General features: G+C 46.3%; 1 protein-coding gene across 1 annotated transcript in view; it reads left to right on the forward strand.

The window, feature by feature from the left end:
- Positions 1–26,608, forward strand: part of KPNA1 (karyopherin subunit alpha 1) — a 181,930-nt gene that overhangs the window by 136,674 nt on the left and 18,648 nt on the right. The window contains exons 10-12 of the mRNA XM_069202718.1: positions 1,821–1,899; positions 15,939–16,064; positions 26,393–26,520. Of these exons, the coding sequence (XP_069058819.1) occupies positions 1,821–1,899; positions 15,939–16,064; positions 26,393–26,520 (333 nt within the window). The remainder of the gene's footprint in view (positions 1–1,820; positions 1,900–15,938; positions 16,065–26,392; positions 26,521–26,608) is intronic.

Consider the following 26,608-nt stretch of genomic DNA (forward strand, 5'->3'; position numbering starts at 1 on the left):
CAGTATTGGGGGTATGTATTGGTGTATGATTCTGCCATGCTTAATACCAAACATGCCCAGGTTTGAAGTTACCATTATGTAGCTGGACACAGGTAGTGACCTGTGTCCAGTACATAGGTAAAATGGCTTCCCCGCATTTACGAAGTCCAAAAAAATGGAGCTGGTTTTCGCAGGGGCACCTCTGATCGTGCAGGGGTGCCCTCACACACAGGTATTTGCACCCTGCCCTCTAGGCTAGGAGGGCCTGCCATAGTGTTGACTGGGTGAAGGGACCTTTTAGTGAAATGGTTTATGCACCTTTTCACGCAGGCTGCAATGGCAGGCCTGCAGACGCATTTTGCATGGGCTCCCATGGCTGGCATAATACATGCTGCAGCCCATGGGGAACCCATGGGACGTATATGGGGACACCAGTATGCCAATTGTGGGGTGTACTAAGTCAGGAACAACCAAATTTAGAGGGAGAGAGCACAGTCACTGGGGTCCTGGTTAGCAGTATCCCAGTGAACACAGTCAAAACCCACTTACAAGCAAAAAGTGGGGGTAACCCTGCCAAAAAGAGGGTACTTTCCTACAGGAACAGAAATGTGTTCCAGGAGAATTTCAAAAGCTTCCATCACTACAGGTCTGCATTTAATGAACCCACCCTCATAAACAAGGTCATCCATTTGTTTTATATATTGCCTACAGTAGCTGCTGAAATACCTTGCTACATTATTTTTCCAAGTAAGTTTTATGTTCCATTTGTCATGTTATTCCCCAGTGAGTTTCCTCCCGATGACGCCAAGGAATTCTGTGTTTTCGTCCCTCCCGTTTGCCACCCCTCTTCTTCTCCCCCTCAACCCCCCCCTTTTTTGTCTCGCATCACTCTTATTGTTTTTCTTTCACTTCACTTTCATCAACTTTTCCAAAGCTAATATTTTTTTCTGGTTACTGAAGCTAACTCCAACTGTCATTTAGCAAATGTCTAAGTCACACCCTAGCCTGGTACAAACACCCCTATGCTATGCCACACTAAGGGTTCAAGTTCAGAGTTAGGTGGTTTGAACTTGTGTTTAAATTATTTTGATTTCTTAACTATGCAAAGTTTTGTTAGTAGTATAACCCAAATCACAGATTGAGAGGTTAGTGAATGATTAGGTTGCTACATTAATAAACATGTTTTTAATCACCAACATGTCAGTTTGGCTTCTTTTGTAACATTGAAAATATTGCAAACAAGATAATAACATTGACATATTATAATCTAGAATTCCTGGGACGCCACTGGCTTTTTAGAAGCTGAAGTTTTACTTAAACCAGTAACATTTCATACTGCACCGAACGTTAACTTTGCAATTCTCCTGCGTCCTGGGTTATTCCTATAATGTTGACATTTATCAGCCGTAAGTAATCTGTCAGGTACACAGAATACTTTCCTGTAGGGTATATGAAAAGGACCTTGCCCGAACCCAGGAAACATCCAAAATTCTCATTTGTAAGTGTATCTTGAAATTCTGAATCCTCATCCAACACTAAGATATCTTGATGCTTGGATACATTTAGGATTGTTCCCAAGTATCTCTAGCACATTGAAAATGTGTAAGAAATTTACTTTTTCTCTTTTAGTTCTCATACAGACTGCAAAATATAGTTCTAGTATTTCACAACTTAAAAGCATTCACACACATTTGAACCACTGTTAATCAGCCACGTTTTCAAATTTCTGCCATTGTTGACCAGCAGTTGTCTGTACCCTGAATCTAATCCTATGGTCAAATGCAATTTTGTTTAATTACATAAAAATATTAACATAATTACTATAATTATTTTTCCTGTAGGCACAGCGATTACAAAGTGGTTTCTCCTGCCTTGCGGGCTGTAGGGAATATTGTAACCGGAGATGACGTACAAACCCAGGTAAGAAATGCTTTTGTTGACCTCTATTGGTTATGCTCAGCATAAACTAAATTTGACTTGTATAGCCCCCACCAGTACTAGAACAATTTTTAAATAAAACTATGCTAAACTCTCTTCTGTAGAAAAATCTGTTTTAAAATAAATATCTATGTTTAGCAGTATATCAACGGGTTGTGTTGGCTAAGTTTTTTCTTCTTAAGAAAAAAGGGTTAAGTATATTTTAAAATGTCAGTGTATTATTCAGAGTGGCAATAAAAATGTTCATAACCCTCATTTTAAATGAAATGTCAGATAAAGAAAGGGCAAACTATAGAATAGAGGTGATGGAGGTTAAACGGAAATTGTTTTAAAGAATGGGGGCCCACTTTTCTCTCATTATGCCCTGTTAGCAGTTGCTCCACATCTATTTTTAACTGTTAACAAATTCCTTATGTAGGGAGTGCTCCTTTTTAGGCTGCTTCTCTTTTTCCAAACATCAATATTTGTGTGTTTTTTTCAGTATGTCGTCATTTTGCAAATATTTTCTGTTTTTTTTCAGAATGTCTAAACTTTTTGTGTCCTGCCTCTTTCAGGAAGAAATTAGAGAAGGAACCAAACTATTGTTGCATTGTGTGCCTACTAGACCCATTGTACAGACAAAGGCCCCAGTGTCTACAGCTTTCTTCCACAACCCTGGAAGGCAAAGTGAAAGTAGGCCTGCATAGGCAGAAAGAGGACAGAGGGTTTTGGGAATCTGTGCCTGAGAGGTCTGGTGAGCAAGGAGTTGACCCGTGCCGTGGCAAATCAGTCACTGGTGATACTGAGGTTCTCAAGAGGGAGATCCAGAAAGTCTTTAGCTGAGTAGCACGATCATTACTTTTCAACAAAAGGAAGCATACTACCTTTTAACTGTTGAGAGCCATTTCACCTTCCAGACAGCACTAAAAAAAAGGCTTTTGACATCAAAGGATGCCATGGTGTCCAAGCAGTTTTTAACGTTAACATGTAACAATAGCTTGCACATTTATGCTACTTTTGGCATCCTGGACCATGAATCTTAAGTAAAGGAAGATTTTGTCATGTCTCATTTACAACATTCAAGAGCATATTACCTGGCAAAAGAAATAACTCTCCTCACCCCCCAGAACCCCCAAACTGCTTTGCTGTCAAACATCTTCTGTACTACCACCACCAGTTCATTCATGCTGGAGTTACTGAGTCCAACTTTGGTGGTTGAGGCCTTTTGTTCCTGATGCCCCATGACCCGGCCTACTATGGTTACCAAACAGGGCCAAGTACCCATTCCTTATTCTACTCTGTGGTACTGTGGGCGAGCAATGAAGGGCTCCCTCTGAGGAGGGGAAGTTTAGACACAGGTTAGTGAACACAACTTATAACTCTGAGCACACAGTAGTGTTCAATCAAATACTTATTTTTATATTAAAAGTACTTATTTTCATTTTAAAGTATTTTTTCCTACCTCTATTTGTTCACAGGAGTGTTATGACACTCATAAGCAAAAACACAACTTCTTGAGGTCGGGGCTATAGTGTTTCACTGGCAAATCTTAGCCCCATTGTAGGAAGTTGGCTCTGTATGTGCTATTTCAAAGTAAGGAATAGCATGCACAGAGTCCAAGGGTTCCCCTTAGAGGTAAAATAGTGGTAAAAAGAGATAATACTAATGCTCTATTTTTGTGGTAGTGTGGTCGAGCAGTAGGCTTATCTAAGGAGTAGTGTTAAGCATTTGTTGTACATACACATAGACAATAAATGAGGTACACACACTCAGAAACAAATCCAGCCAATAGGTTTTGTTATAGAAAAATATATTTTCTTAGTTTATTTTAAGAACCACAGGTTCAAATTTTTCATGTAATAGCTCTTTTGAAAGGTATTGCAGGTAAGTACTCTAGGAACTTTGAATCATTACTTTAGCATGTATACTTTTCACATAAAACACAATAAGCTGTTTTAAAAGTGGACACAGTGCAATTTTCACAGTTCCTGGGGGAGGTAAGTTATTGTTAGTTTCAACAGGTAAGTAAGGCACTTACAGGTTTCAGTTTTTGGTCCAAGGTAGCCCACCGTTGGGGGTTCAGAGCAACCCCAAAGTTATCACACCAGCAGCTCAGGGCCGGTCAGGTGCAAAGGTCAAAGAGGTGCCCAAAACACATAGGCTATAATGGAGAGAAGGGGGTGCCCCGGTTCCAGTCTGCCAACAGGTAAGTACCCGCGTCTTCGGAGGGCAGACCAGGGGGGTTTTGTAGGGCACCGGGGGGGACACAAGATAGCACAGAAAGTACACCCTCAGCAGCGCGGGGGCGGCCGGGTGCAGTGTGCAAACAAGCGTCGGGTTTCCTTCAGTTTTCAATGGGAGACCAAGGGGTCTCTTCAGCGATGCAGGCAAGGGGGGGGCTCCTCGGGGTAGCCACCACCTGGGCAAGGGAGAGGGCCTCCTGGGGGTCACTCCTGCACAGAAGTTCCGTTTCTTTAGGGGCTGGGGGCTGCGGGTGCAGGGTCTTTTCCAGCCGTCGGGAAATGGAGTTCAGACAGTCGCGGTCAGGGGGAGCCTGGGGATTCCCTCTGCAGGCGTCGCTGTGGGGGCTCAGGGGGGACAACTTTGGTTACTCACAGTCGTAGAGTCGCCGGAGGGTCCTCCCTGAGTTGGTTGTTCTCCACCAGTCGAGTCGGGGTCGCCGGGTGCAGTGTTGCAAGTCTCACACTTCTTACGGGGAGTTGCAGGGGTCTTTAAATCTGCTCCTTGTAACAAAGTTGCAGTTCTTTTGGAGCAGTGCCGCTGTCCTCGGGAGTTTCTTGTCTTTTTCGAAGCAGGGCAGTCCTCAGAGGATTCAGAGGTCGCTGGTCCCTTGGAAAGCGTCGCTGGAGCAGGTTCTTTGGAAGGCAGGAGACAGGCCGGTAAGTCTGGGGCCAAGGCAGTTGGTGTCTTCTGGTCTTCCTCTGCAGGGGTTTGTCAGCTCGGCAGTCCTTCTTCTTGTAGTTGCAGGAATCTAATTTCTAGGTTCAGGGAGAGCCCTTAAATACTAAATTTAAGGGCGTGTTTAGGTCTGGGGGGTTAGTAGCCAATGGCTACTAGCCCTGAGGGTGAGTACACCCTCTTTGTGCCTCCTCCCAAGGGGAGGGGGTCACATCCCTAATCCTATTGGGGGAATCCTCCATCTGCAAGATGGAGGATTTCTCAAAGTTAGAGTCACCTCAGCTCAGGACACCTTAGGGGCTGTCCTGACTGGCCAGTGACTCCTCCTTGTTATTCTCATTATTTTCTCCGGCCTTGCCGCCAAAAGTGGGGGCCGTGGCCGGAGGGGGCGGGCAACTCCACTAAGCTGGAGTGCCCTGCTGTGCTGTGACAAAGGGGTGAGCCTTTGAGGCTCACCGCCAGGTGTTACAGCTCCTGCCTGGGGGAGGTGTTAGCATCTCCACCAAGTGCAGGCTTTGTTACTGGCCTCAGAGTGACAAAGGCACTCTCCCCATGGGGCCAGCAACATGTCTCTAGTGTGGCAGGCTGCTGGAACCAGTCAGCCTACACAGATAGTCGGTTAAGTTTCAGGGGGCACCTCTAAGGTGCCCTCTGTGGTGTATTTTACAATAAAATGTACACTGGCATCAGTGTGCATTTATTGTGCTGAGAAGTTTGATACCAAACTTCCCAGTTTTCAGTGTAGCCATTATGGTGCTGTGGAGTTCGTGTAAAACAGACTCCCAGACCATATACTCTTATGGCTACCCTGCACTTACAATGTCTAAGGTTTTGCTTAGACACTGTAGGGGCACAGTGCTCATGCACTGGTACCCTCACCTATGGTATAGTGCACCCTGCCTTAGGGCTGTAAGGCCTGCTAGAGGGGTGTCTTACCTATACTGCATAGGCAGTGAGAGGCTGGCATGGCACCCTGAGGGGAGTGCCATGTCGACTTACTCATTTTGTTCTCACTAGCACACACATGCTGGTAAGCAGTGTGTCTGTGCTGAGTGAGGGGTCTCCAGGGTGGCATAATACATGCTGCATCCCTTAGAGACCTTCCCTGGCATCAGGGCCCTTGGTACCAGAGGTACCAGTTACAAGGGACTTATCTGGATGCCAGGTGTGCCAATTGTGGAATCAAAAGTACAGGTTAGGGAAAGAACACTGGTGCTGGGGCCTGGTTAGCAGGCCTCAGCACACTTTCAATTCAAAACATAGCATCAGCAAAGGCAAAAAGTCAGGGGGTAACCATGCCAAGGAGGCATTTCCTTACACCCATCCACTCCTCATAATGTGGTCAGGGTTATTCCCCATTCACTGGTAGTCTCATCCAGGAAATGCTCACTAGTAGGCTTTACTTAAGACTCCTGTCCGCCTCTTAGAAAGTAGTCAAAAGTGTGTTTGGCACCACAGCACCTTGAACAGGGAGTCCCCTCAGGCCTGGTTAGCCTGTAACATGTCTTACCCATCAAGCACTGAGGAAGCATTAAGCGGGTGACCCAAGTGCAGGCATTTGCACTTGCAATACTCAGGTCCTGCCTGGTTGAGTCGGGCTGCATGTGGGGTGCTCAGCAGCACTGGACAGATGCAGACTCTGTGCACGGATGGCTCCAGCAGCGATAGGCGGTGCTCCTGTGCTTCCATAGGCACAATAAATTCAGCACTCCCCATTGGGATAGTGGGGGTTGATCCTGTTGCTCCTGATCTGGTCCCAACGATGTGATGATGCACTTTGTGAGTTCTTCTCCGTTCACAGGTCAGGGGCAATCCTTGATGTTTGTTTTGTCACCCCCTATATCTCCCTGTCTTGCCTGCCCCCCAGTCCCCCCCCCCCGCACAGTCGCAGCTTTCAGTTATCCATTTGGGTGCCAAAACAAAGAAAACCATATGGACGATTATCTCTTTGTGGGGTTCGCTAAAGCGACAAAGGCAAAACCATGCAGAGGAGTACCGTCTCCCGTTGGATCGTACTCTGCATCATGGTCTCCAACTCAGTCGCCAAAAAGCAGCCTCCAAGAAAGGCTGCAAGTTCATTCCACCATGGACAAAGCTGCTACTACTATGTTGGCAGGTGGAGTTCCTATCCTGGATATCTGCCAGTCTGCTATGTTAGCATTGCTCTATACATTCATAAAGCACTACTGCCTGGACAGCCAGGTTCACTGTGAAGGAGGTTTCATCTGCTCTGTCCTACAGGACTGCATGATTTGAGCCAGTTCACAAACGTATCTCCTAATAGGTACTTCTCTCGTATCTATTCAAAAAGTGAGAAATCTGTGGTTAGAAGTCTGTTAGAAAAAGCTAGTTAATTACATCACTGACACCCCTTCTTGTAGAGATGCTATCTGCAGATCCCTCACCAATCCTCCCTGTTCAGTGATTTGAGCTGAACACTTTATTAGCATCCCAGGTTTAGGAATCGGCACACTGGTCAAAGTCAATTAGCTGTTAGGGCTCTGCATCTTAGAATATGGACGGCCTCAAAAGCAGCTGATGTCAGGGTGCTGGAGTGGCTCCTACATAGACCCCACATTTCCTGAGAGGAACGGCATCAGTGGGAGCCCCACTGCGACACCTACTGACACACAGAGGTATTGCTCTAAAGTTTACAACTCCAGTCTGACGCCTGGGGAATATTCAAAAGGTCCGTAATAAGCAGCTAGATAGTCTCTGCCAGAAAGGTCTTTACTGAAGGTAAGGAACTTGTTCATTTTAGCTGTTCTTACTGCCTTCATCAGGTTAGAGATCCCTAGTGCAGCAACCCTCATTCACAATCATGTATTCATATTCTTAATAAAGAGAGGTACTCAGTGTGTTTGTATCACTTTTGTTGGCAGTGTAATATCTAAGATAAACAAACAAGACACACAAACATTAAGAGATCTGCCATAGCTCCTGAAGCTTAGACCGTTGTATCATCAATGAAACCGAAAAAGCATAATGATATATTGAAATTGCACAGCACTGCAAGTCCATGCAGTATTTGTGGTTTGATGAGGCACCCCAAAGAACAGTGAGTGGGGTCGTGTGGCCTGTGCCAGGAGGCTCTATGCCTCTGGAAGTGGCTGGACCATCAGGGTATTTTTCTTGTGATGAACAACCAGATAGGATCTCTGAGCGCCATGATGGATGAACTTAGCCACTGATGCTTAATGGATCACGAATGGCAGTGGAACAGGGAGTCATCCAACAGTGGGGAGAACCTTGGCTCTTTTCAGCACCACCTAGAATGTTCAATGTCTGCACTTTTTTGCTTGTTGGAGTATCAAGGCGTCTCACTTTCTCGAAGACTCCTTCAGTCTAGACTAGAGTGAAGCTTGTGACCCTGTGTTCTTTGCCTGCTGCTGCCTCTCCTACCCAGAGTCCTCAAGAAAATTAGGAATGACCAGAGCCAAGGCAGGCCCTGATGACCAGCAGGTTTAACTAAGGCATCACACTCTACATTGGATCATCTTCAGGAGCTGTTTATTGACTCCTAACCATTTAAAACTGTGCCGCAAGACTCATCCTTAACCTACCTCACCGCACCCACATCACCCCACACATCGAAGTACTTCTGTTGCGCCCCATACACCGATGCACCCAGTTTAAACTCCTCCCACCCATGGACAAAGTATTGCACTACATAGGCCTGTCTACCTCAACAGCAGCATACACTTCCACCAACCTCCCAGACATCTCCGCTCTGCCAGACTGTCACTAGCACATGTACCCCAGATAAAAAACTGTCAGGGGTTGTGCTTTCCCATACACCTCCACCAGAATATTGAACAACTCACACTTCTCATCAGAGCCTCCTTATTGCTTCTTAAGTTTGGCAATAAGCTGAAGGCATGGCTTTTAAAATCTCTCCTGAGAGGCAGCCGCCCACCCACCTGCGAAAGTGCTTGCAAACCCTCAGGGCTGATTAGTGCACTATACAAATAGTCATAACATCCTAGAGACCCCGGATAGGGCCGGAAGAATGAGATCCAGAACTCTTGGATATGAACTTCTGTCCTCAGGTCAAGCTAGCGCTTTGGGAGGATCTCCTGTTGCAGGGCTGGATGCTGCACTCGGGCCTGCATAATTTGCACCTTCATGCTTGGAGACTGAACGAAGGCAGTTCACCTCCTTTGACCTTTGTCTTGAAGTCATTGATGTTATCTTGGCAGCGAGGCATCCCTCTACAAAATAGGTGTATGCCATTTACTGGTGCAAGCTTGTGGCGTGGTGCTGAACCCGACAAATTGACCCACTACAAGTTAAGTTGTTTGAAGTTTTTTTTATTTAATTTCTGTCCCAGTCAGAGCTTGCAGTTTTGGCTTTGTTAAAGGCTATTGGTCTGCTCTTCCAGATTTTTTGAGGTTGCTGGCTCACCCTTCTTTATGTGGCCTGTTGTGATGAGATTTTTTAAAGGCTTGCAACACTTGTTTCCGCCAGCACCCTTTGTAATGCCTCAGAGGGGCTTAAACCTGTTTCTCACTTTTCCTGTGCACCCCTTTTGAGCTGCTGCATAGTTGTTCATCATGGCTTCTGACATTGAATACAGTTTGACATGTGTGGCGGTAGATACACATGCTGTGCATACTTGAGCCATATTGTGTTGGGTCCGGAAGTTTACAAGTTGTTTGTCTTCAAAAAGTCTTTTGAGTCACAAGGTATCCTCCCACTGGTAATGCGCATGGGCATTGGCTCTATTGTTAGGTTGTTTTTTTCCACCATCTGGTCTGGTTGTGTTTTTGCCGAGCTCTAGAACAAAACTGTTTTTTGGACTCTCCCATTCAGGGTATCACCCAGATTGTCAGTATTGTCTTTTGAACGCTTATTTTCTATCTTTAGCGTCCCAGGATCGAAGAAACTACCTGTCGGATCAACATTCTCCGACTGAGGCCCTTCAGTTTGCCATTTTCTCCGTTCCATAATGGAACGGACTCCCTTATGCTTGTGTCCTAAGTGCCACACGAAGTTCCTGCGGACCGAACAGCACAAGGTCTGCAACCTCTGTTTGCCTCCGGAACATAATGAGGAGGACTGTGAGGCTTGCCAGTCTTTTAGATCTGAGAAAACCTTGAGTAATTGAAGAGCCCGTCGTCGCAAGTGTAGGAAAGTCACTATTTTTGGCATGGTTACCCTCACCCCCTGATTTTTGCCTGTCAGTGTGTTTAGACTGTCTTTACTGTGATTCTGCTAACCAGGACCCCATTGATTGTGCTCTCTCCTCTAAATTTGGTTGCTTTGGTACCCTTTACATCCCACAATTTATATACTGGTGTACCCTTGTAAGTCCCTGGTATATGGTACTTACGTGCCCAGGCCATTGGTACACCAGGGGTCCCCCATGGGCTTCAGGGGTTCCCCCCCCATTAGAGCCCATGCAAACTGTCTGCAGGCCTGCCATTGCAGCCTGTTTGAAAAGGTGCATGCACCTTCTCACTGCTGGTCACTGGAAGTCATCCCTATGGTGGGCCCTCCTAGCCCAGGTGGTAGGGTGCAGGTACCTGTGTGTGAGGGCACCCCAGCATGAGCAAAGGTGCCCCTACGAACTCCAAGTCCATGAAATGGAATTCGCAAGTATGGTGAAACCATTTTACCTGTGTACTGGCCACAGGTCACACTACCTGTGGTCCAGCTACACAATGTTAACTCCAAACCTAGAGATGTTTGGTATCAAATGTGTCAGCATCATACCCCAATATTGATGCCAGTATTGGTGGCATGATTCCATGCACTCTGGGGGCTCCTTTTAGTACCCTCCAGTATTGCTTCTACCACTCTTTCAGGGTTTGTGGGCAGCCTGTGCTGCTGCAGCACCTCAGACAGGTTTTTGCCCTCCTGCTGCCTGACCAGCCCAAGCAGGGGAAGGCAGAACAGAGGATTTCCTGTGGGAGATGGAGGAAGAAAACACCCTCTCCCTTGGAAATAGGTGTTACATGGCTGGGGAGGGGTAGCCTCCCCACTCCACTGGCTTGCTTTGAAGGGCACATTTAGTTCCCTCCTTGCATAATATGTTTTTCACCAGTCCAGGGATCCCCAGTCCCTGCTCTGGTGCGAAAGCACACAAAGGAAATTGGAGTGACCACCCCAAGGGTGGTGCCCAGAGCTCCTCCAGGTGGCCAGTTGATTCTGCCATCTTGAAAACAAGATGTGCAGAGACCCCAGGGAGCATTTGGTTGGTCAGGACAGGTGACCGATGCCAGTGACCCTCTGATAGGTGGACACCCTACAGAGTGACCAGTCCCCCTGGTAGGACTATTTAGGGACTGCCTTTCGGGTGGGTCTCTGGATTCGACATGCAAGACTCCACCAGGACTCCTCTGCAACGACCTCTTCTGCTCCTAGCTGCTGGACTGCACAGGAGCCAAACAAGCCTGCAACTCCCAAGACTACCTTGCATTGCAACATTGTTTCCCCAGCTCCTTCCACCAATTGCAACATTTCCACGGCTGTGCATCCTCTGGGGTTGGCAAGACTTCAGCTGCGCCAAAGAAGCAAGAAGGAATCCCCCTTGAACTGAAGGAGTCACTCCCCTGCATCTGCAGGCTCCAAAGGCAACGACGACCGGCTGCTGGGATCTTCTGCCATCTGGCTCAAGGAAGAGACTCCAGCACAGGTGCTGTTTTTTGAGTGGTCCTCTGGGCTCTCTCTACCTGCTATCCAACTTGTGAGACAGTGAGCCCTTGCCTATACTTGCAGGAGAGTACCCCATGCACTGCGACTCTTGCAGCAATCGGGCTTGTTGACTCCTGCTCCAAGGGATTTTCAGGCTCCAGGTAGCCCCAGCACTTCATCCTTGTAAGGACAGTCTCTCCTCTGCTGCTCCAGTGACATGGGACTCCTCTCAGAGTGTGTTGGCTGGGCCTCACAGCAATTTACTGTGCCTGCTGCTGGTGGGTTGCCTGTGGGGGCTGCGACCACTTCTGCTGGCTCTTCCAACTGCTGAGGGTCAGCCCGGACTACCCTCCAAGGGTCGAGTCCCCTGGACCTTGCTGGTCCTCTTCTTCTCTGCAAATCCTCTTCTGCCCAGATTTGCATTTGCCAAGGCTTGACGGTGGTCTTCCTGACCACTGACCAACTGTGAGCCGGCGACCGACATGGGACATAATCTGGACTTCTCTGCAGCTCCTGGGCTCCACAGCTGATCTTCATCTTTGCTCTTTGACCTGGTTCTTCATCCACAGAAGGTTAGGTAGTGGCTCCTGCCTGGTTCGACACTCCTGTATGGAGTGGACTCTGTCCCCTTCTTTTTCAGGCCCTCTTCGGGAACCCACCATTGGGTTCCCCTGGACTGGTCCTGGTCTTGCAACCTTCCTTTACCAAGTCCCCTTATTAGCCTTTGGAAAGACAAGGTAACTTACCTCTGCTCTCCTGGTCACTGGGGGGGTCACCTAGTTACTCACCTCTTGGGGTCCAGAGTTCTGTTAGCTCCCTTCTAACTGCTTCACATCCTTTAGTGGGGACCTCACTTTGCATTCCACTATTTTAGTATATGGTTTGCCTAGACCTAAGATAAGTCTTGTCACCACAGCTACCACTAGAGAGCCCTGGCTTCATAGACACTGTCTCACCAACCGATAGCAGTTGCTTGGACCTGGTATAAGGTGCAAATGCAATAGGTGTCCACCACACGCCAGACCAGCTTCCTACACCCTTCAGATTTTGTTAATGTTAATAGGGTGAAAATCAAAATGATGATGGATTCAGGAGCTAAAATATTGCTAGTCTCATATTCTGATTTTGTCAATCATTTTCAAGGAAAGGTCACCTTAGAGAGTCCTTACGTTTCTCCCTATAGTTATGGTGGGAAACCCATTGGGCTCATTGGATATTTTTGTGCTGAAATTACATTTCAGGGGAACGGTATACAGGGTAAAGTATCTGTACCCGTTAAAGGAGACACATTTTTAAGTTGGTCACACCAAAAAATGTTAGACATTTTCCTAAATCCCAATGCTACACCTCAAGTGCAGGTCAGAAAAGTGAATGTCGGAGGGATGGATTCTGAGAACTCAATTAGATTTCTGGAAAGAGTTCCCTGAGGTATCCTCTGGAAAAAGTGGCAAAGGAGATATGTACGTTGTATTCATCTTAAAAAGGATGCTGTGCCAGTTGCATGCAAGGTGAGGAAAGTTCCAGTACATTTACAAGAAACAGTTAAACGTAAACTTGATCATGTGTTCGGATGGGGTCAAGAAGGCTGTAGAAGCCTGAGTGGAAATCTCCCATATTTGTACCAACCAAGAGCTCTGGGGACATCACGTTATATATAGATTTGAAACAACTTAATAACCAAGTGGTAGAGGATAAGTTTCCTCTCCCTAATATTACAGAGGAGAATTCTTGGTAAGGCGCTATTCTTCCCGACCTTGGAGTTAAGGGCTACCTACCACCAAAAATGTTTATGCTAGGATTTACTGCCTTCATAACTCCATTTGGAGTATTCAGGTTCAGCAGAATGCCTTTTGGGCTCTGTTCCGCCACGTCATTTTTCAAAGACTTATGGATGGCATGCTTGGGAGAACAACAGGAGTTAAGTTTTTCCATGATGATGTCCTTATTTTTAGTGAGACATTAGAGTTGCATGTGGCAAAAATCTAAAAGGTGTTACGTATTTTTAATGACTGGGTATCACTCTGAAGTTGAATAAATGCAAATTTGGTCTCCCAGAAATCACATATTTAGGACTTGTGGTATCTGGCGATGGAGTGAAGCCTAAACTAGAACTGATCAAAACTATTTCTGAATTACCCCCACCTAAAAATAATTTTTTTTTAAAAAAGGATGTCCAAGCTTTTCTAGGTATGGCTGATTTCTACAGTAGGTTTGTGGACAATTTTGCAAGACGTACCTGTGTTATTATAGGGCTTTTTAATTTTATTTTTTAAGTGTCCAATTTGACTGATCAGAAGAATGTCAAAAGGAGTTTGATGTTAACAACTGTGAGTCAACCACAGCATTTGAAGAGTTTTGTGCCTGGATTACCTTGTTCTATTCTAACGGATGCCAGCAGGAAAGGTTTGGGGGCAGTTCTTAAACAAGAGCAAAAATCTGAAATAGTGACCATTGCGTTCTGGTCTAGAGTGCTCGGAGGGGCAGAGCTTCATTATTCCGCCATAGAAAGAGAAGCTCTGGCATGTTTTTGGGCGGTGAAGAAACTTAGACGACAACTGTGGGGAACAAGGTTTGAGGTAAAAACTGATCACAAACCATTGCAAAATGTATTTGCTAGAAATGTCTTGGATTGCATATCTTCCCGCATCACCAAATGGCTGGTAGCTTTGCAAGACTTCGATATCCAGGTAGAGTTCATACTTGGAGTTGAGAATAACACTGCGGACTGCTTATCTAGACTAGTGAGGGAAATCGATTGTGAGGAAGATCTTGAGGAGACTTGGTGGAATGATAGAGTGCAAAGTTTGCGTGGTCTCAGGCGGGTGTGTGGTGAGAGGTTAGAGGACATTCTAAACAATGAACTATTGAATAATGTATGTAATATGTTAACAGAAGAACATGGAGTGGCCAAAAGGCCAGATGAATGGATACGAAAGGGTAAAAATGAAATATCGGGCTAAGAATTTAGTCATGAGGGAGTCCAGGCTGGCTGTTGCTTCAGGATTAAGGAGTCAGTTACTTGATATCGCACATGAAGATCACCATGGAATATATAAGACCAAAGAACACCTTGGAGAGGTATATTTGTGACCGGTAACGACCTACAGGCAGAGTGCTTAGTGAGAGATTGTGCGGAATGTAGATGCAGTGATAAGAGTCAGATGTTCAGAACAACCCCCGTGACCTGGGGGAATTACCCAGTGAGGCATGGGAAGAGATTACGTTGGATATCTTTGGTCCCTTTGATAACAACGGTGGGAGTGGAAGGTATGTGTTTGCATTAATGGATATGCTGTCAATATGGCCAGTTGTGAAAGTAATGTGTGCTATCTCCACTTGTTCTGTGTGCAAATTTCATGATTAAGTGTTTGCTCTAAAAGGTGCCCATACATATTTACTGATAAATAATGGGGTTCAGTCCATCTCTTCGGAAATGCAATTGTTTTTAAAGGAAAGAGGGATTTCACACAAAAGGTGTTCTTGTGTCACCCTGAGACGAATGGAATGATCGAAAAATGTAATCGCTCTTTGAAAGAGTCTGTACAAATTTCTAGGTCTCCAGATCAGGACTAGTGTTTGGATTTGATGTTGAGGGTTATGGAGTATAGATGTATCCCACATTCTGCCACAGGGCTGACTCAGTTTGAAATGTTTCACAAATAAAAACTCAATACCAAGTTATATCCTCCCTGGGTGAGACTATATGGTAATCATCTTACCACTATAGAGGAGAAGATGGGAAAAAAATAGGCTAAAAGAACTGGAAGCTTGTGAGAAGAAAGAGGACTTATGACATTCGGAAAGGGGTCAGGGATGTCAACTTTAGAGTGGGTGATTTCGTCAAGGTGAAGTTACCCAGAAGTAAGAATGTGTGAGGAGGTCACTTGGGTAAGGTTCCAAAGGTGATCAAAATGTTTAAAGAAGCAACAAAGCTGGATGAAGGAAGGACATTAGCCTGATTGCCTTTAGAATTTAAAATTACTTTCAAAATAAACTCTTTTGGGTTTTAAACACAGCTTTACTTGTAAGGAAAACGTATCTGGCTCTAGAGACTAGTGCTTGGATAATACCTACAATGAAAAGCAACTTACAGGACAAAAGTAGCTTTGTGTATAGGCTCAAATGGAGAACCAAACATTTTAGGAAGGGAATATGTAGCTCAGAGTAAGTCATCTTAAAGTGGGGAACAGAGTAGAAAATGGCAAGGCAATACAATTCTTCCTGTCCTATCATGTGATCATTCAACTTCTCCATACAATGTATATAAAACTTCTGCTTGAAAGTGCATGAAAAATGCTTCTTGAGGACTCAAGAAGTATTACTCATTTAAAAATGAATTACAGTATGTTTCTTGTATTGTATTTTTAGATTGAGCTTTCATTCCTTTATTGACCTAATGGTGTGGGACATTTGGCAGAGTTATGCTGAGACTTGGTACTGATCAGTCTTCTTTTGTTAAGTATCTATGTGCAACTTACATTTTTCAGGTAGTGTTGAATTGCTCAGCCCTCCAGAGTTTGCTGCAATTGCTTAGCAGTCCTAAGGAATCCATCAAGAAGGAGGCATGCTGGACAATATCCAATATTACAGCTGGAAATCGGGCTCAAATTCAGGTACGCTACACCTGTTCTATTTTTTAACATAATTAACTCAAACTTTCGCTCGTTTAAATTTGGTGAATGCGTTTTTTGTTAATTTTTTTTTTTAAATGAAAGCAAGTTTATATAAGTACATATAGTATACACTGTCGATTCCCCAATTCTCCACTATGAAATCTTGTTTGACATTCATGCGCAGTAGATTAAAAATGAGTTGAATGTATTTGTCTGAAAAGTCTGCCATCTCCCAGAAAAGGAAATAGTGCATAGATGTTAAATGTTCCTCTCTTGGTTTAGCTGTCTGATGCTCTTGGGTGAACTCCATTTACTCTTACCAGGTTGCAAAATTGTACCTACAGGGATTGGGCTTCTGTTTCTGGGTGAACCCTACATTTTGCTCTGATGTTACAAGTGTTGACTGTGGATCCTCTGTCACTGCTGGATAAGCTTATATAGTATGACAGCTGTGGCCCTTCTGATTCATGTCAATGTTTGCTTATGATGTTTTCACATACAACCCTCTAGATTGGAACAATGTTAGTCTCTTTCTCCTGTCATGCTTAAGCACAGCAATGCTGCTGTTCCATGTTCATTGGGAGTTTTTGGTGGTTGTTCTTGGATTGTATTTGTATTTTGACTGGTAACTGACATAAACTGGATCTTTATGATGGGGTACATCCAACTTGCAGGTTCCTCACATTAAGAATATCGCCAGATTGGATCTGGAGAACTCTTCAGTAAAGCCCCTGCATACTGTGTGGCTCCGCAGTGACTCTCTAACGTCCTGAGAGTGGCAGGTGACCCTGCCCTATTTCCCCTCCCGCCCCCGGCCCCATTAGGCTGACCTCAATTCCTTTGTCCGGTTTCTCCTACAGTGTGTCAGGGAAGATGTTTTCCCAAAGACAGGATTCAGGCTATGCTGAGAACAATACTGCAGGATACAGATGTCAATCACAACTCAACCGATGTGTCTGGTGCTTGGGCTCCGGTCACAATCTGAAGTGCCACAGTAAATGTGCCCTCTAACACCCAAAGGTTATCCATGAGTGAGTAATCAGACGTCACGATCTCCTGCAAGAAACTGGTCTTGCTCAAAGTCTTTCAGTAAGTCAAAAACATGGCATACGTGCAACAAAGCAGAGCTTGATTGGACCCCATTCCACCACTCTAAATCAGTCAAGCTGGAAGGTGTGAGTAGCAATCAAATGATACCGCACAAGCAGCTTCTGACTCTGATCTAGTCCACCAACTGGTCCTGACGGGGCCTTCAGATGCTCTGTTACCTTTGCTGCAGCTTCAGGCTTCACTAAGTCTCAGGGGTCTCCAATTGGACTTCTGCATGTAGGTTTTTCCCTGGGCCAATACCGACCCCTGCCCTTTCTGTGCCACCACTGATGCTGAGTCAACTGGCAACAACTTGTCTCCAGACCTGAACCATTTTCGTCCCATGCCAGGCCTGTATCGCTTTACAAGCAGACAGAAGCAGAGCCAGTAATTATACAACCAGACTAACCCTCACACTCTTCTTCTGTACGTGTACCACTAGAGCCTAGATACCTTATTTGGATCGGACTCTGATGCAGTTCAGGGTATACTAAATGTTCCCCACTACACCAGTGATGAACAGTCAGACAACCTGTTCTTCTCTCGCTGTACTGATGATGGGTTATACATGGATTTACAAATGCCAGTGTGCTTAATACATTTGCAGAGAAGAGGTTATGGTTGAAACAAAGATCATGCTCCAGATTGCGAAGCCATTCACAGCCCAGTTCAACTGAGCCTTTGAGACCCATTCTCTTGCCCATTACTTCCCCACTGGCGCCAGGGTTCATGCCAGTTCATTCCAGCTCAGCTGCCACTTGCCTAGGAACCAGTTCCGATGCTGGTTTCCCCTCCCAAACCATCAGCAGCTCACCCCAGGCCTGTCTAATGTTATTTTGTAACATGGTCCTAGTGACTTTACCCTTGGAAAAGTCAGGGCAGGCCTGCAGCAGTGAGGAAAGCCAGCCGGAGTCGGAAGAACCCCCACAAGTGACCCACTGGCAGCAGGCTCAGGGAGGTGTCAGCAGCACAACAAAACAGGAGTCCCCACGTTTCAGGAGCTGCAGGGGGAGGTTGATCTTTGAGTTGCAGAGTGCTGGGGCTTCTTGAGGCCTGAAGGCCTCCTTGAGGAACAGTCAACAAGCCTTGGCAAGAGCAACAGTCGCGGTGCACAGAACTACCTCCTGTGAGCAGAGCCTTTACATTGTTTGTGGGACAGCAGGATCCACCAGCTGGTGGTCGTTGTTTTGAGATGCCTGTGGATAGAGGGGAGTGACTCCTTCACTCCAAGGGAGATTTCTTCTTGCTTCTTAGATGCAGACAGAGTCCTTGTGACCCTGGAGGATGCACAGCCACGGAGGTTGCAGAAGTCTTGCAGGAGCTGGTTAAACCATGTTGCAGTAGGAGCCCTCCCAACTGGATACAGTCTTGTTTCAGTTCCAAATGAAGTCCAGCAGCGGTTTCAGTAGCCGGGACTAGAAGTTGTCTTGCAGAGGGTTCCATGTAGAGTCTTGCTCAAAGAATCTGAAGACCCACCCTCGAGGGAGCCCTTAAGTAACCCTAAAAGGGGGTTGGTCACTCTCTGAAGTAACCACACCTATCAGAGGAGGTCAGGGACATCATCTGCCTAGCCTAACCAGTCAGATGCTCCCGGGGGCCTCAGCACATCTTATTTTCAAGATGGCAGAGTCAAGTGGCCTCCTGGCAGAGCTCTGTGCTCCTCCATAGGGGTGAAGCTGGACAGGGGCTGGTCACTCCCCTGACCTTTGTGTGGTTTCACGCCAGAGCGGGAACTGGGGTTTCCTGAACTGGTGCAAACCGTATCATGCAAAGAGGGCACCACATGTGCCCTTCAAAGCAGTCTGGTGGTGCTCAGAGGCCACCCCAGTCCAGAGACACTCATTTAAAAGTGAGAGGTAGTCACACCTCTCCCTTGCAGAAAATCCTTTGTTCTGCCTTCCTCTGCGTGAGATATGCTCTTCAGCAGGAGGGCAGAACAGTGTCTGGGGTCGGCAGCAGCGTGGGCTGGCAGCCTAGACCCTGTAAGGCTACACATGCAGAACTGGGGGAATCCTCTAAAGAACCCCCAGAGTGCAGGGGGATCATGCAACTAGCACTGGAATCGGTGTAGTTGCATGATTGACATGTTTGATACCAAATATGCCTAGGTTCAATGAAGTTGTTACGTAGTGGGACCACTTGTGTTGACCAGCCAACTACATACCTTAAGGTGGCTTCCCCACACTTGCAAAGTCAAGGGAATGGAGTCTGGGATTTGAAGGGGTACCCTGATCATGCAGGAGTACCCTCACACTTAAGGGCATGCACACTGCCCTTGGGCTGAAGGGCCTACCAGAGGGGTGACTTACAGTGCATAAGCGCAGTTACCGCAAAATAAGGTAAGCCTTAAATCAGTGGTGAAAGGGTGCATGTACCATTTTACACAGGCTGCAATGGCAGACCTGCAGACACAGTTTGTATGGGCTCCCATGGATGGCACAATACATGCTGCATCCCATGGGAGACTCCTGGTGTACCAGTACCCTTGGGTTCTAGGTAATTACATGGGTGCGCCAGTATGCCAATATTGGGGTGCAGAAGTTTACCATTATCCAAATTTTGAGGGGAGAGCTCACACTGGGGGTCCTGATTAGCAGGATCCCAGTGCACTACAGTCTAAACACACTGACACCAGGCAAAAAGTGGTGATAACTATGTCAGAAAGATGCTACTTTCCTACATTAAACATTTGACGTAAATAGAAGTCTGGTGTGTTCGAAGTCCTGTGTAATCAGAAATGTCAGATTGCAAACCTTGACATAACTCTAAGAATGCTGCTGTAATATCGTTGCTTAACTGCAATGCACCAAATGAGACCAGTGGAACCTAATACAGGACAAACAGACTTCTGAAGCATACCATCCCTTAGCAAATTTTTAGAAAATTACCCACCCCTGGGTGTATTTGATTTCGTTGCAGTGCTTCTTGCCATTCTTATATATGCATGTGGTAGGGTATGTGATTGCAAAACCTTCTTGGACTGATTTGACGAGGGAGCAAGCTAGTTTTGCAAGGCACATGAAGAGGTGCTAAACACTATCTAGAAACCCACAAAAATGCTCAGCCTATTTACTGTAACATACTAAATGGGCTGTCCCTGAGTAAGAGGAAGTCTGAACACTGGACTAGCATTTCTATTACAATAAAAGTTGGGGGATGTACAGGGTCCCTTGTTGGGACTGACGAAGATAAAGTACATTAATGGAAAAAAAAAAAAAGTGCTGCACCAACCATAAGTGCATGACAATCTCGGTCAGAGGCCTTACTGAAGGGAAGTGAGCAAGATGCCTACATTTTCTGTACAGGATGCGCAAAATTCAACGGATTGCCATCATTACATATTAAGTTTATCTGTTTGCCAGACCTGCTCTATTGAGGGGTGATGTTCCAATGAAGCTAGTTTTCTGATGGACCTCTAGCTACAGATTCCTTATCTTACAGTTATCCCCAGGCATCAGACTGGATCTGTACTTTTTTCATGAGCAGTACACCTGTGCACTAGTAGGTGGCGTCGTTCAGCTCAGAGTGGCATCATGTGCGGTTCCTATGTAGGTACCAGCCAGTGAGTTGAGGTTGGGTCTTTTCTTTCTGCGCCATTCATCGCAGATCAGGAGAGGGCTGCCCCAGTCATTTTTTTTTTGGCTGACTGTTTTTTCCACCTTTTGTCAAAGATTTTTTTTGTAAATCCCTCTCGTGGTGTGGCATGAATGTCAACTTGGAAGGTCGGCTTCAAGCCCTGCTGCGCCTGTCATCAACAGATGTCTGTGATGGACTCGCATCTTGTTTGCTTTGGGTGCCTGAACCGTGACCACAACGCACAGACCTGCTCGGCTTGCCACACCATGCACCTCAAGGCTGCAAGGGAGCTGTCTCTCCAGCTTCTTGCCACTCAAACTGCGACTTTCTTCATCCCCGTTGAGTAGAAGGTCCTGGGATTGGTCGCAAAGCCCAAGCTCTTTGTCGCACTCAAAGCCATCCAGGTCTTTGGATAAGTCCTACAAGAAAAAGAACAAGAAGTCTAAGAGGTCTTTGACTCAGCCAACAAGATGAGGGAGTGTCTCCATTCGAGGCCTGGCTCTGCAGATAAATTGCTGTCTTGGCAAATGGAGCCATAGAGAGGTGCCAATGCCAGAAATAGATCGGGTTTGCTATTCCCACAACTTTCTGGTTCCCAAGAAAGACTCAAGTTCAAAATGATCATGCTCGCTCAAGTCCTGTCTGCCCTGGACCAGGGGGACTGGATGGTGACGTTGGACTTCCACATTGCCGTCCTGCCTGTCTAGACTTTACTTGTGCTGGTGCCAGGATATATAAAGCATGAAAATGTAAAACTGACCTGTACACTTAAGAGATACTGTCAATTTCATTGCCGTCTGAAAGATTTAATAAAAAGATCATAATGATTATTGAATTATGAAGAGTAATTTGGGAATCATTTCTTGTAAAAAAATAAATAATTTGATTACATCCCATATTGACGATTTAAGTTGTGCAACTGAGGGATGCTTTCCCTGATGCGAGAAGCGCAACTTCATATAATAGCTACACCCACGATCAGAGGGGGATACCCTAGTGCACACAATTAAACAGAGAAACCACACTATACCTATTGATTACCTGAGGAGTGCTTCAGCCGTCCAATTGAACAATCAATCACTCTGCCTACTTTTTACGCTCCACCACATCCCTCCAAAGAGGAGGAGCGATTTCACTGACTGGACCTGAAAAGAGCATTGTTGTTCTACATTGACTGCACAAAAGAGTTCTGGGTGGACGACTCTTCATGGGATATGTTGGAGCGAAGAAGGGAAAGGCTGTGCAGAAACTGACCATCTCCTGATGGATCGTACTTGGCATTAAGATCTGCTACGCTTTGGCTAAGAAGCGACCCCTTGAGGGTTTGCATGCTCATTCCACCAGAGTTAAGCCTGCAACTACTGCGTTAACACGTGAAGTTCCGGTCCTGGACATCTGCCAGGCAGCGTCATGGGTCTCACCACACTTTTATAAAACACTACTGCCTGGATGGTCAGGTCCATCAGCATCAGCATTGGCATTTTGCCTGTTTGGTCATGTAGGACTTTCTAGTGTGAAATTTGGCGCTGACCCACCTGAGGGGGAGGTTTTGCTTGGATATTTCTTCTAAGGTAAGGAATCTGCAGCTAGAGGTCTCTATCGGATGAGCAAGTTACCTACCTTCGGTAATGCCTTATCTGGTACAGACTGTCTAGCTGCAAATTCCTTACCGATCCACTCATCCTCCCAGCTCTGTGAACAGATTTCTTGGGACAGGGCTGTTCGCCTTTCATGGCCTTGGGTTTCCACACCAGTGGTCAATGTTCGTCGTAGTTCCGCAATCTTAGCTTGGAAACTTGGTAAAAGAATCTCATGTCAGCACGCTGGGTTGGTACCTGTATAGGAACCGCACACATCAGTTTTGAGAGCCAAACGATGCCACCTAAGGGCACGCAGGGGTACTGCTTGTAGGAAAGTACCCTCTTTTTGGGATGGTTACTCCCACTTTTTGCCTGCTGTCTGTGTATTTTGACTGCGTTCATTAGGATCCTGCTAACCAGGACCCCAGTGGCTGTGCTCTTTCCCTCTAAATTTGGTTGCTTAGGACTCTGCACACCCCACAGTTGGCATACTGGTGCTCCCATGTAAGTGCCTAGTATATGGTACTTGGGTACCCTGCGCATTGGGCCAACAGGGGTTCCTCAGGGGCTGCAGCATGTATTGTGCCACCCATGGGAGCCCATGCAAAATGTGTCTGCAGCCCTGCCATTGCAGCATGTGTGAAAAGGTGCATGCACCCTTTCACTATAGGTTACTGCACCAGGTCACTGTAAGTCACCCTATAGCAGATCCTCCTAGCCCATTGGGCGGGGTGCAAGTACTTGTGTGAGGGCACCCCTGCATGAGCAGAGGTACCCCCTACGAACTCCAACTCCATTTCACTGGACTTCGTAAGTGTGGGGAAGCCATTTTACCCGTGTACTGAGCACACCTGTGTCCAGCTACATAATGGTAACTTTGAACCTGGGCATGTTTGGAATCAAACATGTCTGAATCATTCCTCAATACAGTTGCCAATATTGGTTATATGATTCCAGGCACTCTGGGGGCTACTTAAAGAAACCCCAGCATTGCTCCTACCAGTCTTCTGGGATTTTCTGGGCAGCCCGCGCTGCTGCCACCCCCCAGACAGGTTTCTGCCCTCCTCCTGCTTGTCCAGCTCAAGCAGAGGAAGGCAGAACAAAGGATTTCCTTTGTTCTGCCCTCCTGCTGCTTGACCAGCTCAAGCAGAGGAAGGCAGAACAAAGGATTTCCTTTGGGAGAGAGAGGCAACACCCTCTCCCTTTGGAAATAGGTGTTACACAGCTAGGGAGCGATAGCCTCCCCAAGCCACTGGTTTGCTTTGAAGGGCACATTTGGTGCCCTCCTTGCATAAACCGGTTTGCACCAGTCCAGGGGCCCCCGGTCCCTGCTCTAGTGCAAAACTGGACAATGAAAAGTGACCACTCCCCTGTCCATCACCAGCCCATTGGTGGTGCCCAGAGCTACTCCAGGTGGCCACTTGATTCTGCCATCTTGGATCCAGGGTGGGCAGAGGCTCCTGGGAGTTTCTTTTTGGCCAGGTCAGGCAGGTGACGTCACAGCCACCTCCTGATAGGTGGGCACCCTGCTAGGTGATCCTGCGCAAGAAGGAATCTCCCTTGGAGTGAAGGAATCACTCCCCTGCATCCACAGGCACCAACTGCAATGATGACCGGCTGTGTGGATCTGCTCTCCTCCCGAACTGTGTGGATCCTGCATCACAGGTGGTAGCCTGGAGTGGTCCACTTGGTCCTCTCTACCAGCTGTCCAACTTGGGAGACGCTAAGTCCTTGCCTCTCCTTGCAGGGCACCACGACTCTTGCAGCTACCAAGGCTTGTTTGTTCCTCCTCCAAGGGATCTTTAGGTCTGTGTAGCCCCTGCCTCCATCACTCTTCCCTGCAATGCACAGTCTCCTTCCTGCTGCTAGAGCAACGTGGGACTCCTCTCCAGGTGTGCTGAGTGGGCCTAACTGCGACTCCTGTGCCTGCTGTCCCTGAAGCGCCTGTGGGAGCTGCCTCCTCTTCTTGTGACTCTCCCAGCTGCTGGGGATCAGCTCAGGCTCTCCTCCTTGGATCAAGTCCCTTGGACCTTGCTGGTCCTCTTCAGCCCTGCAAAACCACCTTCACCGACCGTTGCATTTGCCAAGGCTTGTTAGTGGTTTTCCAGCACCACTGACTGATGGCATCACACCTGCCAATGTGGGACATCACTTGCATCACTTCTGGAAATCCTCTTCTGCTCCAGTGCTGCACTGCTGACTTTCTTCATCCACCATCGACCTGGTCCTGCATCCACATAAGGGAGGGTAGTGGCTCCTGCCACAGCCGGACACCAACTCGGACTGGGCTTGATCCTCTTCTTTTGCAGGTCCTCTTCTGTCAGGATACAACTTTGGTTTCTTCCAGTCTTGTCTGGGTCTTGCACAGTCCTTTTCCAAAGTTCTCCTGTGGGTCTGGGGAAAACCCAGGTACATACCTCCTCTCCCCTGGTTGCTGGTGGGGGGTTGGGGGGGGGGGCACCATGGTACTTACCGTTTGGGGTTCCTAGTTCCTCCAGCTCCCCTCTACTTATTCAACTTCCTTTGGTGGGGGACTGACTTTCACATTCCACTTACTTAGTATATGATTTGGTCTTCCCCTAGGGCCTTCACTATTTTCTATTGTTTTACTATTTGCTATTGCTTTCTATGCTAATCACTGACTTCTAATGTGTATATAATAATGTGTTTACTCACCTCCTAGTGGAGTATTACCTATACAGTATTTTAGTATTTGTGTTACCATAATGAAGTACCTTTATTTTTGTAACACTGTGGTTCTTTCACATGTGTAAGTTCTGTGTGACTGTAGTGGTATTGCGTAAGCTTTGCATGTCGCCTAGGTAAGCCTTGGCAGCTCATCCACAGCTAACTCTAGAGAGCTCTGGCTTCCTAGACACAGTCTACACCTCACTAATAGGGGATACCTGGACCTGGTATTAGGTGATAACACTATAGCTGCTCACCACACACCAAGCCAGCTTCCTCCACTGCTCACAACAAAATTCCAGATCCAGTCTCTACCAGATAAAGCATTACCAAAGGTAAGTAAGTTTTTGTTCCAGATGACCATGTTGGCAGAATGCTTGGACTTGGTGCACCAGTGAGTAAGTTAACAGGCACAGAACGTTTTTCTTTTTTTTTTTTTTTTTAAATGGGATCCAAATCTGAAATTAGTCTAGCCCGGACGTAATTTAAGTGGGAGTTGTTGACCATTTGTTCTTCTAATTTTCTTGTCCAAATTTGCATACTGTTGTGGGAACAGTGTTGTAGGCCTTGCTGAGCAGGGTTGCTTTCTTTTTAGTTGCCTCTGCAAAATGGCATGTTCTGGGTTTCTGTGCAAGGTTACAGCTTGCATGAAGCTTCCAGTGGTTTCCCTCCTGATGGTTCCTAGCAATCTTAATCACTATGGGAGGTAGCAAATCACGTCTGATACTAGTGAAGAGACAATCTGCACCAAAACCCACAGCTTCTGAAGTACCTCCTTCGTTTTCCCTGACTCTACTGGATCTCATGTCAGAGATCCCGAATGAAGCAGGCTGACATGCCTGGTGCCACCTCTGCTGGTACTTAAGGACCAGTACTGGACGTAAGCATTGTACCAGTTGTTGGCAAGTGCTCTTGGTAAATAATCCATGGGATGGGAAGTGGGTGCGATGAAGAATTAACTGCAACGGAAATCTGACTGCAGGATCTCTGTGGAGGGTTATCTATATCACCGCATGGTTGAATACCATGTAATTTACCTCAATTCACTTAGTTCAGTGAATATTCCCAGAGAAAATTAAGATGATCAGAAAGTAATTTTTTGATTACTGATGGGGATTGCTGGAGATCAGAAATTCTTGCTTTCCATTTGCAGTCTCATGATTTTGGCCTTAATTTGCAGTTGTTGAGTTAATGCTTCCGATTATTATTATTTTTTTATTATTTTTTTTGTTAAGGGCAGAGGAGGCAAGGTAGTTATCTAGAAGAGTAGGACAGAATCTTCTAAAGCTGTAGCAAAAGTAGCATGATTGGGAGGAATCTGAACTTTTTCTCTGGTTCAAAATATGCTCCGTAAATATGAATACATGTGTCACGTAAAGACTTATTTTCTTGCAGACTGTGATAGATGCCAACATTTTTCCTGCACTCATAAGCATTCTACAGACTGCAGAATTCAGGACTAGGAAGGAAGCAGCGTGGGCCATCACAAATGCTACTTCAGGAGGGTCTGCAGAGCAAATAAAGTAAGTGGGTGTTGGCGTGTGTTAAAAACAAAAAGGGGGAAAAGCTAGGCTCTTCACTTGATTTACTGCTATTAACTTGTAATTCTGT

The sequence above is a fragment of the Pleurodeles waltl genome, chromosome 8 (assembly GCF_031143425.1).
Source record: "Pleurodeles waltl isolate 20211129_DDA chromosome 8, aPleWal1.hap1.20221129, whole genome shotgun sequence".
In the NCBI taxonomy this organism is placed as follows: domain Eukaryota; kingdom Metazoa; phylum Chordata; class Amphibia; order Caudata; family Salamandridae; genus Pleurodeles; species Pleurodeles waltl.